The sequence below is a fragment of the Aotus nancymaae genome, unplaced genomic scaffold, assembly GCF_030222135.1.
Source record: "Aotus nancymaae isolate 86718 unplaced genomic scaffold, 86718_ANA_hifiasm-v0.15.2.pri h1tg000003l, whole genome shotgun sequence".
NCBI classification, from domain to species: Eukaryota; Metazoa; Chordata; class Mammalia; order Primates; family Aotidae; genus Aotus; species Aotus nancymaae.
In genome coordinates, this window is record NW_026988414.1 from 4,857,481 (window position 1) to 4,877,074 (window position 19,594).

A 19,594-nucleotide genomic window follows, 5' to 3' on the forward strand; every position below is an offset into this window, starting at 1 on the left:
GTAACTAAACTAGGAAGGTTGGCCCCAGGTGAGCTGGAACATGCAGAGAAAGCAGCCTCCTGGGCTCCCTCCAGCTGTCCCTTTGGACCATGGCTTTTAACCATTTTGGGGCCATGGTTCCTTTGGCTGTCTGGTTAAGCCTGTGGACCATTTTCAGAATAATGTTTCAAATGTATAGATACAAAGGAAATTGATAATACTCAAATACAGTTCTTAAACTACTAAAAAACAAATCAGCAGTAAAATTCTATAGGTGGTTCTATATTAAATCACTAAGAACAAGATCTAGTACAGGTTTGATACTGCACTGTAATTTCAAAGAGATGAGCATACGTGACATTTTGAAATGTCTGTAACAATATGTGATTTGAAATATCTGATTTCTCTTCGAGATAAAATCACAGGTATTACTAACAGTTTTGTTGTCGGATGCTTATACTCATAACTGAAGGAGTCAGAAGGCTCTGAAAACAAAGACATGTATTTTCTTTCTGCCCAAGTTCACAGACCTCTTGAATTTTATCCATGGACCCTGGCCACCCCTTGTGTCACATTTCCTTAAGAAAACACTGCTAATCCAGTCCAGACTTTTGAGAAAGAAACTCAAATGGTAACCAAACTTAGGACACACTGCCACATATGTGCAACAAATGTGGCTTCAGTCACTTAGACACGGAGCGGAAAACTTGGCAGTTTCTTTCTTCCCCACTCCGGACTCTTTGAGGCTCCCTTTGTTTCTCTGCTTCTCAGCTAAGAACATTAGAGCCTGACACTCAAGGCATGGTCTCTCCACCAGCACTGGCATCTGCATTGCCTGGGAGCTTGTTGGAAATCTTGGTCTCTACCCCAGATCTGCTGAATCCAAATCTGAATTTTAACCAGATCCCCAGGATATTTGTGTGTTCATGAACCCTATAGTAAAACATTCCTGTTAAGGTGAGAAAATGATTGGGGATTTGCCAGCTCCAATCAGTTTGCCTGGTTGGAATCCAATTGATCCAGGCACTTTTGGGTTTTTGTCATGTGACATGGGTTACTGAGGAGACTTGCTGTAGTCTGTTCTGAATGTTGATGAAGACAGGGCTGCTGGACAGGATGGCATCCAGAATCTCTCCTTCTTCCCAGCGTGATCATGAAGTGGGAACTAGGAGGAACTGGGAGATAGCTAGAGAAGGTAAAGTCGGAGCTTTGGGAAGTTAAAAGCGTTCTTCTCTGGGTTGGCATTCGACCTGGACACTGCCAGAGTCTCATGGCACATGTATGTCAGGGGTCCCTGAAATCTCCCCAGAGCCAAGACCCTTCCAGCCTCATGGTCCTGCCTCATCCAACCTTATTGTTTATTCCAAGACCATGAGGCTACAGTTCCTGGAGTGATGGGCCCCAGTGGCCGTAGGTAAGGCCGCACAAAGGATTCTAGCACCCTGTGCCTCGTACCCTGCTCAATGGACACACCAACCATGATCTATGCAGTTTTTGTGGACTAGCATGGACCCCATGAACATCAGAACCTAAAGAAAAGGAAAGGCAGCAGCCTTAAAGGATCCTAATAACTTGAAAATGCACGGAGAGGAAATGGGCAAAGAGCAGCTGCAGGCGCCGGCTCTGGCCTGCTGCCTACCTTTGTCAGGGTTGTTCAGCTGGAAGATATCTGGGTGCTCGGGGTCATCAGGCAGCTGCACCATCCAGCCCACGATGGAAACCTTTTTGCCAGGTGTGGATTTATACTGGAGGAGAGCAACAACATAGCCGGAGGCTGGGGCCCAGCCCTCCACTCCAAAGGGGAAGCCGACCTGGGCCAGGCAGGCTCCTTCCCTCCCCTGCCACCTTCCCACCCCCATACTCTTCAGTTCACTTGATCCCTTTCCCACTCCCATCCTCCACAGTTCACAGAGGTCCCTTTCCCACTAGACAAAGTCCCAGCATGAGAGTCCTTTCAAGGGACTTACGTGTTTTCTGTCTGTGCCCCGCAAGGACTTGGCTCCGTAGTATAGGAGGGTGGATCCTGAGAGTATGACCCAGTACCTCGTCCACGAGGACAGCTACAGAGGAAGGGGAAGCTGAGTGATGCCACCAGAGGTGGTGGGGGGTAGAGGCCCCCTGGCTCTGTGATTCCAGACCCAGCTACCCCATCAATGCCAGTGCAGGCTCCTGGCCCTCCATCACCCCCTGGCAATGCCAGCTTCCATCTAGGACCAAGATGGAAGGTGTCTTTCATCCCCTCTTGCTCCTTTACTCAGGGAGCCTTTCCTTTGTTCATTTCAAGGCAGTGCCAGGCATAATTTCTGAGAGTTCAGCTCGCTGCACACTTATTGCAAACAGGGCCTCTGCCACACATGTGACTTTCTTGCTGAGACCTCTAGGAGTGGGCACTATTTACAGATGTGGAAACTCAGTGGCCCAGGCAGGGCTGGAGTCTTTGGATCCAGGCCCTTCACTGCTGCACTTGCTGCCCCAGGTGGATATGGGTCTGCACTTACTGCAGGCTTCCGCCCTTCCTTGAGCAGGGTTTTTCTTCTCAGAGGCCCTTCCATGGTGGGCACCGCTGCCGAGTTCCCCAGAGAACAGATGCACGGGCCAGTGGGGCTGAGAAGAGACCATCAGTCAGACATTGCCCTGGAGGAGCGGAGGTCAAGCACCCTCTCACTCACTGGGGACCACAGGTGCCCCACTGCCAAGTCTGTGATGTCCCAGCAATCCAGAGGACTCAACAGCGCAGGGCAAGGCCTGGAGGAGAGGGCCAGGTGATGATGCACATGAAGGACCCCACCGCCAAGGACTCCCACACCTGTCTCTCTGGGGCTATAAAGCTCCAGGCTTGGTGACCAAGTTCCTTATAATCCAGACCCCGATCAGCACCCCTACCTTATCCTGAAGGATGCTTTTGTCACAGCTGCAGCCTGGCCACTCCCTGGGGCTAGTGTGGGCTCCTCCACACCTGAGGAGCTAGTGCCTACACAGCCCCAGCTGCAGCAGCCCCTCCTTCTGGTGTTGGTAGGAGCCTCAGAGGAGCAGTGAGGAACGAAAGAGGCAGTGTGGAGTGGCAGAGGGACAGGAGCCCACACGCACCATTCCCCACACCTTTCCCAGGCTCTTCTCTCACCTTCTCCCTTGGGGACTCAAACACCATCTACAGATCAAGGCATCCAAGGGCATGGCAGCCCAGACCTCCCTCCTGAGCTCCAGATCTGCCCACGCCCCATGAATGGCACCACCCCCTACTGGCCACTTCAGCCAGAAAGCTGGGGGTTTTCTTCTCTGATGCCCCTGCAACCTAATCAATCCCAAGGATGCACTGGGGATCAGATACTAAATATGCCTGACCATGCATCTTAGCCATCCCACCACACCTTAGGCCACGGGGCCTTCCTTCCAGCCATTGCTGAGTGCACTTCACTGGCCTTCCTGGGTCCACACTGGCCAATGCCTCCACCCTCCCTCTCTCCTCTCCTCCACCTGCTCACAGCACGCCCCTTTCATGGCTCCCTGTTGCTTTTAAAATCTGAGCCACCATCCTCACCCCTGCTGGATGCAGCTGCAGCTCATCTCATGTCCCTGCCCTCTCTCATTCCTTCAAACACTGCCTTTCCTTCACTCCAATCACCAGGCTCTTCCTGTCTCACAGTCCACAGCTGTCCCTTTGCTGGGAGCACTCTCATTGCCCTAACTCTCATTGTCCACTCTCAATTATTTGGCAAATTATTTTGCACTCTCATTGTCCACTCCCAATTATTTGGCAAATTCCTATCATTCTTCCAGTCTCTTCTTCAGGGAGGCCTTCCCTGATCTCCCAACCAAGTGTGCTTCCGCTCCTCTCCCTGAGTGCCCCTTACCTCCTCTAGGACAGTCAATGCACCTGGAAGTAGCCTCATGGAGGCAAAGGCTGTGTCTGTTTCTTTTGGCAGCCTCAAGCACAGTGCTTGGCATCCAGCAGGCCACATAACAAGCTATGTGTTGAACAAATGAACATATGAACACATGAATACCTGTAGACACAGCTCCGGGTTCTAGGAGAATTCCGAACTGGAACCCGCCAGTTGGGCCCCAGGGTGGCATAGAGACGTCCCCTGCTACAGAGGAAAAGGGTTAAATTTAAGCAACAGCTTTGAAAGACCAGATGCTCCTGAAGGAGGCAAGAGTACCCCAGATTACATGGTCAATTAGCTCAGGAAGCCCCACAGAGCAACCTCCCTCCCAGCCTCCTCAGCCACACTGCAAGCACACCTGGAGTAGCCAGGCCACTAAACACAGCACCCCTCAGAGTCCCCAAGTCCCCAGTTAATTCTTTCAACTTTTAATTGAGTGTTCACCATTTTTCCAGGGTCAAGATCATGACTAAAATCCAGGCACACCCACTTGCCTCAGCCTAGGGCTGTAGAGCCCAGATAGTCCATGGCAAGTCCACGTTAACAGTGCACACAGAATTGTGGGCAACCTTGCAGGTTGGGCCTATGTGTCATTCACCAGAATGCAACCGGAGCCTTCTGTGTGCTACATCCTCTGTGCTGGACAGTCTCCTCTGCGGCTCCAGCGAAGTCTCTGCAAACTTGCTTTGTGACCTGCTGCAGCAGCCAGGAGTTCACACTCCAGGGTTACTCCGTGGGCAGCCCTCTGGCTTTCTTCTTGCCTGCACTCCCCGGCAGTGAGCCTTTCCGGGGCAACGTGCAGCTTCCTGCTCAGCCTCTTTGCATGGAGGCACCCTCTTTCTCCTTTACCCTCTCCTGTCTTAGAAGACTCACTTCCTGTATCCACTTGATGTTCCAACCTTTCCCCCACCCTTGAAGCATGGCCTATTCTCTGACCACAAGTCTTCTTGCCCATTGGCTAGATGACAATGTAGTCAACTTAATAAAGCCTTAATAATGAGGCCCGGAGTTCCTTTGTAAGATCCCCTCGGTCCTCCACAGTCACCCGTACATTGCTGCATGTCGCTCTGTGACATCGGCACCTGTGGGTAGTGTGGGGCCGCCCTCACACATTGCAGCAGGTGCATCATACCTGCCCAGGGGCCTCTGTCCTCCCTCTAGGAAGGAGCTCTTCTTGATGACCATCTTGGGTCCACTGTCCAGGGACCCAATTTCAGGGCTGGTGGGAATCTGATGGTTAGCTGGGACAGCTGCTCTTGGCCCCTCAAGCCTCCTGTCCATCAGCTCTTCCTCTCTGGGTGATGGTGTATCATAGCATGAGCTTGGCTCCCCAGTCCTCTAACATAATGGGTGTCAGGGTGGCCATAGGCTGACCCCACCCCCACCCCTACTGAGCTGTGGCACAGAGGAGAGAGGCCCTGGTGTGCCCAATTCCCTGGCCACTGGCCCAATGGCACCTCCCTCCCAGAAAGAGGGGTGGAGTGCAGTGAGTGAATGTGACCCATGCAGATAACTGTGAATCTCTCATTTTGGACAAGCGTAACAGTCCCCAAAGTCACTGTTCCTGGCACCACATACTGAGCACCTCACAGGTGAGTGCACTAGCACGGCAGGTCCCAAGTCTGTGTGGAAGCCATGCTGCTCAGGGGAACCGGCCATGGCTGCCTCTGGGGCTGCTCTTCTTCCAGCCATCACCAGGATTTCTTCTAAGCAGGATCTGACAATGGCCTTTTCTGCAGTGAGATCCTTTGTGGCTTTGTCTGCTACCCAGGGATGTTTCCTCCTCATCTGAGCTGGATTCCAGCTCTGAGCTGCCACCTGTTTGGAGTTGAGGATAGAGTCCCCCTTCCCAGAGCTGGGCCCTCTGGCCTCTTTGCCACTTTTCTTCTCCTGAGTCTTTTTCCCTGTTACCTGAGGAGAATATGTGATGGCAGTGGACCATCCACAGTTCCCACAGTACCTGAGACAGGGTACGGGGGCCAGCGTAGCTACCTTCTTTCCATCATTCTCTCCCTTTGCATGAGACAGTACACATGGCTTTGTATTTTACAGATGTTTGATGGAATGACATCTTTGATGGAGAGCTTGAAACGAGCATCTTCCAGGCAGGCCTTTCTTCATGTCCTCCCAAAAGGGGTGAGGAGTGGACTGGCGGGGAGCACAAGGACACCAGGGGCCACCAGGTAGCTCTCGACAGACCAAGCAGTCACTAGGCAGTGAGCGCTCACATGCTCTGATGCCCCTGCAACCTAATCACGTGCACTCATGCTGTCACCGAAGTTTTGTGTAAAGCACCCTTACCCTCCCCACAATGAGGAAACTGAGGCTCAGTGATGTGAATCTACTTGACTAAGGCATGAGCCTTGTAAGCTAGGACTTGAACCCAGGACTGTCTGACTCTACAGCCCAAGCTCCTCACCACACTGTGACATGCAGACTTTCAGGATAGAAGAAGAGGCAGCACCATCGAACATGGTGGGCTCTGTCACATGGACTGAGCCCATGTGGGGCCCCTTCTGGCATTCTACTCTCTGAGGTACCTCTACTTGTGGGTCCCCACCTGCAGTCATGCTGCCTGGGATTTGTCAGTGTCTGAGACAAAATGACCACAAGATTCTTAGGCCTTGGAATCTCCCAGGATGGGGCCACATCCCAGGTCTCCTGGTCCCTTGGTGGCCCCAGTGGGGCAGTCTCCTGGCAGTTTTGGCTGCCTGGCGCTGAAGAGCAGCTGCCTCTTCTCAACTGCATACCACGTGCCAGCTACATACTTTCACACACGAGCATGCCCAGCTTTTGAGGGGGCCCTGTTCTCACAGTTTTAGATGAGGAAACTGCGACTCAAGGAAGCGAAGCCACTTGTCCCACCCTAGTGGCCTGCCATTAGAGATAGAGACACAAGTGTTCACAAAGGGAGGCTCACTTTCTGGTGTGGGTGGAGGGCTTGTGCCAGTGTGGCTGTTCCAGGCTCTGGAAGTCAGAACCTGCTCTCTCTGGAGCCAGGGGAGCAACCCCAGGCCTTGAAGGGCAGCACCAGTGTGACTTTTCTCCAGGCCAGCTTTTAGGACACAGAGTCAGGGGGAAGCAGCCAGCCTTCCAACCCAGGTGAGCCCTCCAGAGCTGGAGGAGGACTGTGCTGGGCAAGGCAACTCTGGCTGTCTAGAAGGCCAGCATTAGCACAGAGGAGCTAGGATCTTCAGCCACTAGAACCAGACAATCTGGAAGTGTCTATGCTTTGAGAAAATTTGTTATTTGAATGTTCAGGGCCAGAAAATGCAAAATGATCGGGTGGTGGTATCAGAGGAGCCCCAGAAATCATGGATTTTTTTTTTTTTTTTTTTTTTGGTAACTGAAATGGGGGCTTACAACCCAGAACCAGACACCTTTCCCAGTGTCATTCTGGGAACATGTGGCTGAACACAGTATCCTAGGAAGGCCATCTGACTGTCCCCTCTCAGGGATCTTAGGTGGAGTCAGGAGAAGGAGGGCTGCAACAGGCAATTGAGGGAACCTGGGTCTAGGGAAGACATCGACTGGCAACAAGGTAGAACAGTCCCAAAGGGTGTGCAAGATGAGGAGGAAGAGGAGGAGGATGGGGTCATGGGATGATGACAATGATGATGAGATGATGGGATGATGATGGTGGTGGTGGTGGTGGTAGTGGTGATGGTGAAAGTGGGAGGATGGAATGATGACAGTGATGGTGGTAACGATGGTGGCGGTGGTGATGAGACGATGGGTGCCAGGCAGTGTGCTAAGCAGGATTCGTTCAGCATCTCATTTATTCATATAACACTGTGAGGTAGGCACTATCATTATCCCCACCTTATAGATAAGGAATCTGATGCTTGAAGAGGTGGAGTCACTTGCCCAAGATCACAACACGAGGAAGAGGAAGAGTGGATGGTGGTTTTGAGGTGGAAGCAGCCAGGGTACTGCCTGGGCCAACAGCATCATGAGCATGCAGACTAGTCAAGTGGGTCTGAAAGGCCATCTTCACTCCATCTTTTTCTAGGTACACATTAGGTTGTAAATATCCTGAGGATTACATTTCATAAAGCCCTAAGTCCCTGTTTCTGGGCTAGCAGGTTGAGGAGCAGAAAATAATTATGTTGAGGCCTTGGTAATCTTGGTCTTAGCAGAAGTAGGTTCCCTCCCTGATAGGGTCTGGGTGTGTCCCCACCCAAATCTCATCATGAATCGTAGTTCCCATAATCCCCACATGTTATGGGAGGGACCCAGTGGGAGTTAACTGAATCACGGGGGTGGTTACCCCTATGCTGCTGTTCTTGTGATAGTGAGTGAGTTCTCATGAGATCTGATGGTTTTCTAAGTGGTTTTTCAAACTCTTTTGCTTGGCACTTCTCATTGCTGCCGCCATGTGAAGAAGATGCTTGCTTCCCCTCCTGCCATGATTGTAAGTTTCCTGAGGCCTCTCCAGCCATGCTGAACTGTGAGTCAATTAAACCCTTTCCTTTATAAATTACCTAGTCTCAGGTATGTTTTTATTAGCAGCATGAGAAAAGACTAATACACTTCCCCTAATCTTCTGTACACAGAGCCCCAGCCTCAAGTACACAGTGCCCGGGTAGGAGTGCACATGTGGAAGGGTCCAGGTGATGCTATTCATCAGCAGTGTCCACCTGCGCCCGCACACTCTGGATGGGAAGCCAGTCCAATTAGGCCATGGCTTATCCTGGCCACTTTCTGATGCTTCACTCTCATCTTCAGGCAGGAAGCTGCCACCCTGAATTCTGCTGGGCCCTGGGATGTCCCTTCTAGCAGGTCTTTTTGAAGGATATTTGCTCTCTATGGGTTACCCACTCTTCTCTGGGCAATGTCCCTGATTCACTAAGTGGGTCCCTAGGAACCACATTTATATTGCATGCCCCCAACCTTGTGACAGCTGAGGGGACAGGGCAACAGCAGTGGTCCAAGCCAGGTAAGCCAGATCTTCTCTCTTGGTGATTAGGAAACGGATTTGAGAGGCTTAAAGCGAGGCTCAGTGGCTGGGCAAAACTATCACATGTAAACTTGAGAGCTCTGAGGTATCATCCATCTTCCCCTCTGTGCACTGAGAAGTCCAGAAATCTTGCCTGAGAGAGACTGGGGAGGGGAAAGCGGATATGTGCAGAGAAGGATAGACACGAGATGGAAAGAGTGTCCTGCCCACTTTCTAGCTGCTGACTCTGGAAAAATTGTAGGTATTGAACAGAGAAGCTGTGGGCAGAAATTTCTTAGCAACCATGAAGCAGCAGTAGCTGCCTGGCAGGGCTCAAAAACAAAGTCAAGCAAAAGGCTCTGGCACCTAGGGGCAGGGGGTTCTTTGTGCACTCATCTCTCTGCAGACTTACCTCAGTCTGCTGGCTGGAATGTCAATTGCCAGACTTTAGTGTCTGCAGCTAAGGGAGTGAGGCAAAAGATCACATATTGGAGGGAAACCCAAATCAGAAGCTGGCAGATTGTCTAGCTGGGCTGCCACCCAGAGGACATTTGATGAAGAGGATCCTAGTGATCCCTCGATGAGGGTCCTGGGACCTGAGGAGGCCTCAAGCTCTGAGTAATGCACCAAGCTGGGACAGGTGGCCCAGGGCTCAGTGTCTCTGAGTCTCATTCAGGAGAGACAGGCCACGAGTTCAGAGCACTGAAGCCAGGTGCCTGGCAGCAGGATGAACTCAAGGAAACCAGACTCAAGGGAGGAATGAGAGCCTGGGATCCTGGCCTCAGCCACAGGTTGGGGGGACAGCGAAGTCCTCTGTGGCAGTCACCCTGAGAATGACCCTCTTTCTCCTTTACCCTCTTCAGTCTTAGGAGACTCACTTCCTGTATCCATTTGATGTTCCAACTTCTCCCCACCCTTGAAGCATGGCAGCCAAAGGGACCCATCACCTGCAGGATCACCTCCAGAGCCTGGCCCGACTCTCCCAAAATACTGCAGAGTTTGGGGCTTGAGAGGCATCCTTGTGACATGGTAAACCTGGGCATATGCCAGGGTCCTCTGATTTTCTCAAGGAAGGAAACAAGTGTCTTTTAAAACTCAGTTTTGAGGACAGCAGGCTTGGTGCTCTGTTGCCACGACTCCACTTCCTGGTGCCTCCCTAAGGATGTCAGATGATCCTGCCAGCTAAAACAAACAGGTAAACCTCACATGGGCAGAAACTGCATCACCCAACTCCCTGAACACCCTATAGCACTCTGGGGGCCACTGTCTGCAGCGACCTCTTGGAGGAGCCCTCCCACAGTCCAGTGTCATCCTCGAGGCCAGCAGGTGCTGGCAGAAATTTGCCATCATTCTGGTCCATCCCTCCCTTGATGACTGAATTGCATTTGAGGACATTTTTCTTCCCCCTACCTAGCCTTAGACTCCTGGGTTGCTTTCTTGCTGGTAAGTAGTACCTATCAAGGAAATTCGTAAAAGTCCCCAGTTCAGGCTGGGCACCATGGCTCCTGCCTGTCCTCCTAGCACTTTGGGAAGTAGGAGTAGGATTGCTTGAGACCATCTGGGAAACACAATGAGCCCCCATCTCTACTGAAAAATGAAAATAAAAAATTTAGCTAGGCATGGTGGCATGCACCTGTACCCAGCTACTTGTAAGGCAGAGACAGCAGGGCTGCTTAAGCCTGGGAGATCAAGGCTGCAGAGAACTATGACAGCACCACTGAACTCCAGCCTAGAAAACAAAGTGAGACTCTGCCTCAAAAAAAAAAAAAAAGTCCCTAAATCAGTTCCTCAGATGTGCTAGGTCTTCACCGTGCCTAGCCTCATCACAGGGCTGAGGAATGGAGGCTCAGAGGTACTGAGAGCTACCCAAGGGCCTGGGAGGATCAGTGGTCCTAACTTCAGGTCCCCTGACATGGCTGGCTGTGCTTTTCACTGTGGAACACTGACAACTCGAGAGAACAGAACCTGCCATGGGGCCCAGCTCTCCTGTATGAGACTCTTACAGATATCACACCCTAGGCCACCTGTCCCAGCCTGGTGCATGACTCACAGCCCACAGCCTCCTCAGGACCCTCCTTGAGGGCTCTCTAGGGTCCTCTTCACTAAATGTCCTGGACTGCTGCTTAACCATCCCCTCCTCCAGAAACCACCTCTGAGCCTAGGGCCCAATGCAGGTTGCCCTGTTGGGGGCTCCCACTGCATCCTGCACAACTGCTTCCCATCCTTTGTGAACCTGGCAGGACTTATTTAAGACTCTGAGCTCTGACCTGTTCCCTCACTTCCTTCAGAGCAGGAAGAGGAACAGGCTCTTCAGAGAGGGTTGTGCACTATGCCCCTGCAACCCTGCCCCAGCTGCACTTCCCTCTCCCACTAGAGGGGCTTCCTCTCATCCTGGGCCTTCCAAGGACCCCCATCCTCTATTCTTCCCACTACCTGCATTACAGCCCATGCCTCACACGAGAAGGCTCTTCCATGGATTCTGGTGATTCTGACCAGGGGAGATGGTGGCCAAGTGTTTCGTAATCAACTTTGTGGCACTATCATATTTCAGTTGTTAAAAACTGATTAGTAATCATTTCTGATTACATCTTCTTTTATAAAGTTAAATGTTAATTGTTTTTCTGGGTAGAAAATAAACATTTACCCATTGTGGAAAATCTGGAGAATACAGGGAATAAAAACTCACTCAATAAACCTACAGCCCAGAAATAGGATGAGTGAGACTCTATTTTCGTATGTACATATATGATCGCCTCTGCAATCCATTTTGTTAAGTCTTTTAAAAAATATCTCATTTAAAATACTTCAACTCGTAGGCTGGTATTCTTGTTTTCATCTTAGTGCCAACACTTGCTTTCCAAATCAGCAGAAAAAGGCACCTATTATCCATTACTGCCGCTCCTGATTAAACGCTCCCTTTCTTGTTTGTTTCCAAGGGGCCTGAGGTTGCTTGGGGATCATCCTGACACAAGCCCACAGCCCTCCTCACCAGGTCATTGAATGCCCTGCGGGGCTGCCTCCCCGCCTCCCTGGGAAAGCAGAGTGTGCTGGGGGCTCCCCTTCCCTCCTCGCCCCTACTCTCCTGGGCATGAGGTGAGGAAAACTACTGACTAGGGACACTAGGTACAGTCACAGAGAAGAGCAGGCCCATTCCTGCCCATGGCCCTCTGGCCCAGGACAACCACCCTGTCCTCATTCTGGGTCCCGAGGGTAGGGGAGGGTCTTTAAGACAGCCTGGGAGTTCAGAAGTAATTAACACACACCTCCCTGGGTCTCACTGCCCCTCCCTGGCCCCACAGGCCCCATGACCTTGCCAAGGCTGACACGGGTGAAGAGATAGGATACAGAACAGAAGAGGGTCCCCTTTGCTCTCTGCACCCTTGTTCCACAGTCCAGTAGGAATAGGCCCATTCCTACCAGGGGCAGTACAGCGGTTCCACAGGCCTCAGTGGGCTCCAGCTCCAGTGTGGGAGCTCTTCATGGCCAGACAGACACTTTGGGGATCCACTGGGCATCTGCAGCCTGAACTCTGGCTACCACTCAAGGAGGAGACATCTATGTGTGTAAACTCAGGGAAGGCAAACTCACCAGACAGGCACACAGGGTCCCACCCCTGGCCAGACAACAGAAACTGCTGCCTGCCTGCTGACAGTGGCATTCATGGTGATGAAGGTGTGCCCTCAACCCGCCAGGGGTGTGTGGTGTGGAGGAACTGGCCCTGAGTCTCCCTGCCTTTCACCTTGGTATCTAGCTCTATTTCTCTTCCTAGCCTGGGAAGGCTTATCAAGGCTGAGGGGCAGGGGCTGGTGGCAATCTTCAATAGAAGACTGTGGGCCCTAAGCTTCAGAGCTGTGGGGGAAAATGCTGTCTCCCCCACCATGGCCAAGCCTCTTCTCTCCTCTCTTACACCCTCATTTCTTTGAGTGGGGTCCAGGCCTCCCCTGCACCTCTGGCTCTGGCTCCACAGTCTCTGTCTGCTCAAGCAGTGTAACATGCTGAGAAAGCTGTGTTCTTACGGCATCTTCAGGGAACAGCTGGTGGGGTCTCCGAGAAGGAGAGGCTCTTTCAGGGCAGGTGCTGGCCTTTGGGCCCAGGCAGGCTGACACTCAGTCTTCTGGGGAAGAGGGAATCTGCTTCCCATTATAGAGTAGGAAGATTTGGCCTGGGGGAGAGCTGGGAGTGGAGGGAGGACCTGGAGGAGCTAAGGATTGGGCCCATGAAGGTCAGGAATAGAGAAGACCCAGGTAAGAGCATGAAGGTGAGTAACTGAAATAAAAGAGTCACATGTAGTGAAAATTTTCAAGCTGTAAGAGGTAAATCTTCCCTTCCAACTCTCCCATGGACTCTCCAGGAAGGCCCAGAATGCTCCTGTGCTTTTGCGAGTGTGGATTACTTCAGGGAATGTAAGAGGCAGTGCAGGATGGAGATGGAGGCCAGTGGCCAAGGGACCTGGGTCTTGATTGGGGTCATTAAGACTGCATGGAGCCTGGGTCTTGACTGGAGGCCCACTGGCATCCTCCCAAGCAGGTGGCCTCCTGCTCCCCTCAGCAATGTGGGGCTGGGACAAGAGCCATCCTCAGAGGATGAGAAACAGGACATCCTCCCTGCAGGGCTGTTTCCAGGCTGCTGGAGGCGGGGCCAGGCAATTGTACCAGCCATGAGACCATCCCCAAATCACTTACTCCAGATACTCAGATGGATAGTGATCTAAATGCTGTGAAATGTTGTGGCCCACAGTGATCATGACGGCATTGCAAACAGCATCGTCTTCCTGGGACAAGGAATTCTCTCTTGCCATCCTCCTTCCTAGTAGCTCTAATCTCAGTCATGAGTACTTAGCAGGAACTATAGCTGCTACACCCTCAGTTACTAGTGTGGTGTCTGGCAGGGAGCAGTTGCTTAACAGCTACTGAATGAATAAGTGGGTTAATGAAGGAATGAGCAAGTGAAAGAATGAATGAATGAAAGACAGGTTCAGGTCTAATTGCTATTCAGGATCTGTGACTATGTTTGCCATTTGATGTCTTCTCATTGGCCTGAGGCCAGGGGAGGTACTGCTTGCCTGTAAGCCATCTCCCTTAGGGTGTCCCCAGGAGTCCCCTGACTGGTGCTGAGAGTTCTGGAGTCTGCCCTTGTGCCTGTCCGGTTCTCCTCGCCATTGCTGGGGTGGCTCCCAGGGTGAAAGCTACTGGCTCATTTGCCTGAGCAACCAAGATGGGTGGAGAGGGAGAAGAGAGAGCCTCTGAGGGCTGGCACATCGTCACTCCCCCGCCATCCCCCATCTTGGGTTTCATAGGCAGACAGACTGACTGTCCTATATGGCGCAGTCCCCGTATCTGGCAGAGGTGTGGAGCAGTGATGAAGAGGTGGCTCAGTGGTCAGGAGGCTGTTGGGTGTGGCTCAGCTCTGTCCATACCAGAGTGTGGAGCGGGTAAGTCATTTCACCTCTCTGAGCCTTGTTTTTCACATGTATAAAATGGGGACACTATGAATGGCTGCTGTGCAGCATTCCACCAAGAGCAATGACCAGCAGACAGCTCCTCTGCGCTGGGAGGAGTTGCTAGGCAGCACCTATCTTCTCTGTGGTCAACTTATGATTATGGGGACCGAGGAGAGAAGCTTCTGCTCCAGAGGAGGAATGGTGTGTGCGTGTGTGTGTATGTGTTAACACACACATGTATGTGTGTGCACAAAAATGTGTGCGTGTACATGCATTCATGCATATGTGCATGTGTGAGTATATACACCCACATGTGTGACAGTGATTATAGGAATGTGTATACAAGCACGTGTGTGTGCCTGTGTATGTGTGAGACTGAATGTAGTAGGTGAGTGCAAGTGTACAGTGTGTGCCTGGGTATATGTGAGTGTGTAAGGTGTGCGTACCTGTGTGTCACTGTGAGTGTGCATGTGTGCCCAGGGTCCTGGATTCTGGTGCAAACCTGTCTTTCCTGGACATTCTGTGTCACTGGATGTTTCCCACCTCCCATCAGACCTTAGTCACCATGATGCCCTTCACCCCTGGTGGTGCCATGGCTGTGGGGGCACCCCCTTCACAGTATCTCCTGCCTTACTAGAGACCACCTGGCACCTGGCACAGGAAAACACCAGTACATGGAGTATGTGCAATGGGAATTCCTGAGCAGGAGGCCTGGGGCCCTGACAAACAGACTCTCCCAGGGAGCCAAACCCTGGGCTGAGGGATCCTCAAGGGAGGCAGAGGCTGTGGCCGCTTTCCGGTCACCAGTGCCTAGCAGGGTGGGGGTCAATAAATACCCAAGGCCTGAGGCCATTTGGGTGCAATATTCTCATATCCCACCAGGCGGAGCCACATGCCCATCTCAAGACCAGACCACTTCTTAGGCTTCCATTTTCAAGAACCCATATTTCGGGCCAAATCTACTCCCAGGCCTCCTGCAGCTGTGCTGGAGGAAGAGCTTCCTGGACCGGAGGAGGCGTGGGGCTGCTCAGAGCATGGGGGCTGGGGCCCCGACACCCATTCTGCTCTTCCATCTTCCCTCCTAGTCGGCCCTGCCCCGGCAAGGGGGCTGGAGGAGCCACAGAGCAGCCTCACAGAGGCCGCCGGCATGGGGTGGGTGGGACAGGGCCTGTCCTTGCCCGGGGCCTGTCTCCAGCTCCCTTGGCCCTGAGCACCTCCCCTGGGAGGGAGGCCATGCTGAGGCCACACTCACCTTTCCAGCCCTGAAGACATCTCTTCACTAAACTCTGAGCTCTCACTACTGCCTGGAAAAGGAACACAGGTCAATGAGCACAATGGCCTCACAGAAGAGGGGCCTGTTCCCCTGGGTCACCAGGCCCAGGCCCCTGAGCTCACAGAAGTGCCACAGAAACTGCTTCCTGACGCTGGGAGCCTCAACGTACTTGAGTTTTTGCTGCTGCTAGTTCTAACTCGGCTCTGAGAGGGTCAAAGAACCACCCCCACCCCGCCCCCCGCACCATCCCACTGTTCCAGGCAGATCCTCTATTACCTTCCTGCCGCTCTGAGGGCTGCAGCTACCTGCCCACTGGCTCATTGGGGTCTGGGTCCTCAGGCTTTCTTCTGGGCCTGACCTGACTCTACCACTGCCTCCCTCTGGCCCAAGTGAAGCCAGGACTAGAATAGCCCTCACCTGGTGAGGCCAAATGAGTACCTCTTCCCCAAGGGTCACAGCATAGCTACCTGGCATTAGACAGAAGCCTTGAGGTAGAGCCCCTGCAGAACCCTGGCCAGTGAAGTCACAGAGAGGGGCTGGGCCCCACAGCTTTGCTACCTATTTCTCCTTCAGGCCTGTCCCTCTGGGCTGAGTGGGTGACCCTGTTTCTCCTGGGCTCTCTAATATCTCTCCAAGGAGAGATTTTCTCCTGTCACCCAAGCATCCATGCACGATGCTTCTGGACTGTGCCTGGATGCTTGGGTGACAGGAGAAAATCTGAGGCTCTGAGGTTCAGTGGTCTTTGCCTGAAAGAGCACCAAGGCCAAGCACTGGGAAAGGGGGAGGCAGGGGATCCCAGGTCCCTTGGCACCTGTCTGAGTAATGGCCCTCATCACAAAGGGGAGGACCAGCCCAGCTCCCAACAGGGCACATGCACACATGGCCACTTACCCAGGGCTTTGGGCCCAAAAAGAAAAACAGTTTCAATTCCCCAACTTGAGGAGGCGGGAACCAAACAACCTTGTGATTCCCCCGTCTGGATGCTGGACAGCTCTGCATCTGACTCCGTTTTCTGTCTCAGGAATAGCAAGGCCTGGACTCGGGCAGCTCAGAAAGTTTTCTGGATAGAAAACAGCTGTTCTGTTGCCCAGCTGAGTGCCACTGGGCTGGCATTTCCCAGAGGGCATTCCTCAGAACTCAGGTCCCATTGGACACTCCAAGGAAAATGGTTCCATGACCAAAGAATGTGGGAACTGTGGACTCTGATGCCTTCTTAGAGCACTCCTCCCCACCACCAGCAGAGCTGCGTCTCTGGGAAGAAACCTGCATACCTTCGCTCAACCCAGCTTTTCCCCACACATGGGCCCTGGAACTCTTCTCCCAAGGCACACCTTGGAAACCTGGACGCACTGTCCTGAGCCGTTGTATAACCCTGACTGACTCCAAACAGGATGACCTCCTCTGAGGACAGAGGCAGACACAGAACTTGCTTGTCAGACTTCCAGGGCGTGGGAGACGGCGACCCCTGGACTGATACTGCCCACGCCCTCTGAGACTGACTTGCTTTCACAGGGATGTGGGCGTGATTCCTGCCTCTTTCTCCTGTTCACCCCCACCCACCCCCCCCACCCCCATGCTCTGGGCCTTCTGCCCTGCAGTCTTCACAAAATCAACTCCTAGCTCGGCAACTGGTCGAATCACCAGCCCTGGAAGGACTTCCTGCTAAGGGAAGCCAACAGACACAGACCACAGAGTCACAGGCACACTGAAAGGCAACAGCCATCAGAGAGAGCACTGGCCTAATGGCAGTAATGACAGGGTGGTGCCACCTGTCCTCAGCTGACCTGGACACTGCAGGGGGACGGACCTACAAGCAGAGCTCAACACCAGCCTGAGTCCTAATGTCAAGTTGGTCCTATCCCAGCCTCAGCAGCACAATTTCTGTCTCTTCTGTTGTCATAAGCATCATGTCTGGCTGACACTCAGTGATGCAATTTCATCCATGAACATCAATTTTTTATCCTCCCTCCTTCTAGCTAACCAGTGTGAAGACAAGTATGCAGGGAGAACCCAGTGGCCCACCCAGCTACCCTCCCTGGCAGCCTCTCTTGCTTTGCCCTGCAGGGCCCTATGGGTCATGATCCCTCAGGGAGAGAAGCCTGACTGTGGTCCAGTCTGGTGTGGGGAGCTGCCAGCCAAGGGCAGCTGGTCTCAGGGATGTGTCTGGCTGCTTCTTCTACCTGCCTGCCATGCCACCAGCAGGATGAGGACAGATTCAGGGTTCTTCATGAAGCCCATGAGACTAGGAGACAAGGTTTCCCTGGCTCTGGGCAATTCCTGCAGGCAGCCACCTCTGCAGAGAGGTGAGGGGCCACTGGGTCCCCCAGAATGATAGCGCCACTGGGCATGGCACAGTGACACAGAGACAGACATGGAGCACACGCTGGGCCTACAGCCCACCAGCCTATCATGTGCAGGCCGGAGACGCTTACCTAGGGAGAGTCCATTGGTGACAGCAGAGGAGGAGGTCAGGGCCAGGCCCCTTCGGGGGCTGCGGGACTCTAGGACACTGTCGTCCAGTAGGTGCCTTGCTTTCTCCGATGGGAATGTCGCACTTTTACTCTCAACTACACTCAACTGACACATCATACTGGAAATGGAAAGGAAGAAAGAAGGCAAAGCTCCTTATCTATGGAGTGACAGTGGTTACATCTGCCTGGGGCCGGAGCAGATGGTGCAGCTGCAGGAAAAAGGCCTCCACCCAGAGTCACAGTACAGCCCAGGCTCTGTCCTCTCTCACGGCATGACCTTGGGCAAGTCACATCCTTTCTCTGAGCCTCAGTTTCTCCATCCATCCAATGGGGATAATGATACTTGCCCTGCCTGTCTCCCAGGTGGTTAGGAGGCTCAAATGAGCAGATGCTGCTTGTGAGTGATGAGGCTGCACAGGTGAGGGGCAGTGGGCCTGTAGCCAGGGTGTCTAGTCCTGGAGTCACACACACCTGGTCCAGACACTCACTCTGATGTTTTTCCACCATTGCAAGGAACTTCACCTTGTTGAACCTCATTAGACTCATTCTCAAAATATGTAATAATAGCACCCACCTCAGAGGCCTGCATGAGGACTCAGGGAGATCATGTTTGACAGGCATGTGCAAAGTGCCTAGCAGAGAAGGCTGCGGAACACTCAGAAAGCAACTCTTTCTCCTCCAGCCTTGGAGCTCCTCCAGGGCCCGCCTGGGCTGGGCTGAGGCTTATGCCTTAGAAGTGGTAGGTAGGTGGGTGGGTGGATAGGTAGGTAGGTAGGTAGGAAGGAAGAAAGGAAGGAAGGGACTCATCTGTTCGGAAGCCTGTGCCTCATGTTCTGGAGACACAGGCATAGTTGCCCCAGCCATGCTGAGGACTCACACATGTCCCTGGCTGTGGGCCTCACAGGGCTGATTGAGCCGGCAGGATCACTGCTCTGTAGGCAGATGCCATGAAAAACTGAACACTGCCCTGGATGACAGTCACTGGTGTCCACTGGACTTTGGGGTTCTCCATGAGTCACTAACTGGGTTTGGGCAAATTCTCTGGAATGTCACTGCTACTTCCCTGCTCTTCCCTGCACCTTTCCTCCATTAGCTGCTAAGCCTGAGACACCTGTCAGTGGTATGGAGTCAGTGCTGCCACAGTGCCCCTCAGCTCTTCCTGAGCCCACACCAGCCTCAGGAAAGCACACTGGCCAGGATTCCAAGAGCTCTCATCAGCAACTCCCAGAACAGGGCAGGGAAGGGACCCAGACAGCAAGTGTTTCCCTGCACTGTGTCCAGGCCCATGTGCAGGACTGTCTGAAGCCCTGGGGGAGGGCTTGCCCAGTCACCCACTTGTTGCCTAGGCTGTGGCTCTTCCTGTGTCTGGGGACTGGAGGTGTGGGGAGGCTGCCAGCAACAGATGTATCAGGACAGGTGGGCCTCCGGCTGAACCTTGCAGAACCGGAGCCAGCGGAGGGACCTGCGAACAGAGCAGAGAGAGCAACGACAGGGGTTATGACGGGAGGGCCAGGGGCTGTGCAGCCTGGGTTGGGGTGTGGAGGTGGGCCCCGGGTTTGGAGTAAGGCAACTGGCCCAGCTGTCATAGGTGGGGCAAGGTTCATATGA

The 19,594-nt window shown here is 53.0% G+C and overlaps 1 protein-coding gene across 9 annotated transcripts in view; it reads right to left on the reverse strand.

Moving 5' to 3' along the window:
- RALGPS1 (Ral GEF with PH domain and SH3 binding motif 1) overlaps positions 1-19,594 on the reverse strand; it is a 317,405-nt gene that overhangs the window by 14,624 nt on the left and 283,187 nt on the right. For 5 of the 9 annotated variants that reach the window (XM_021674032.2, XM_064377874.1, XM_012458122.3 and 2 more), the window contains 7 exons: positions 19,322-19,448; positions 17,948-18,105; positions 15,495-15,546; positions 3,984-4,067; positions 2,478-2,583; positions 1,947-2,039; positions 1,619-1,724 (listed from right to left, as the gene is read on the reverse strand). In XM_021674032.2, the coding sequence (XP_021529707.1) occupies positions 1,619-1,724; positions 1,947-2,039; positions 2,478-2,583; positions 3,984-4,067; positions 15,495-15,546; positions 17,948-18,105; positions 19,322-19,448 (726 nt within the window). Of the gene's footprint in view, positions 1-1,618; positions 1,725-1,946; positions 2,040-2,477; positions 2,584-3,983; positions 7,899-15,494; positions 15,547-17,947; positions 18,106-19,321; positions 19,449-19,594 lie in introns of those variants that run through there. The other 4 variants (XM_021674033.2, XM_012458123.3, XM_012458124.3 and 1 more) reach the window with 3 other exon arrangements.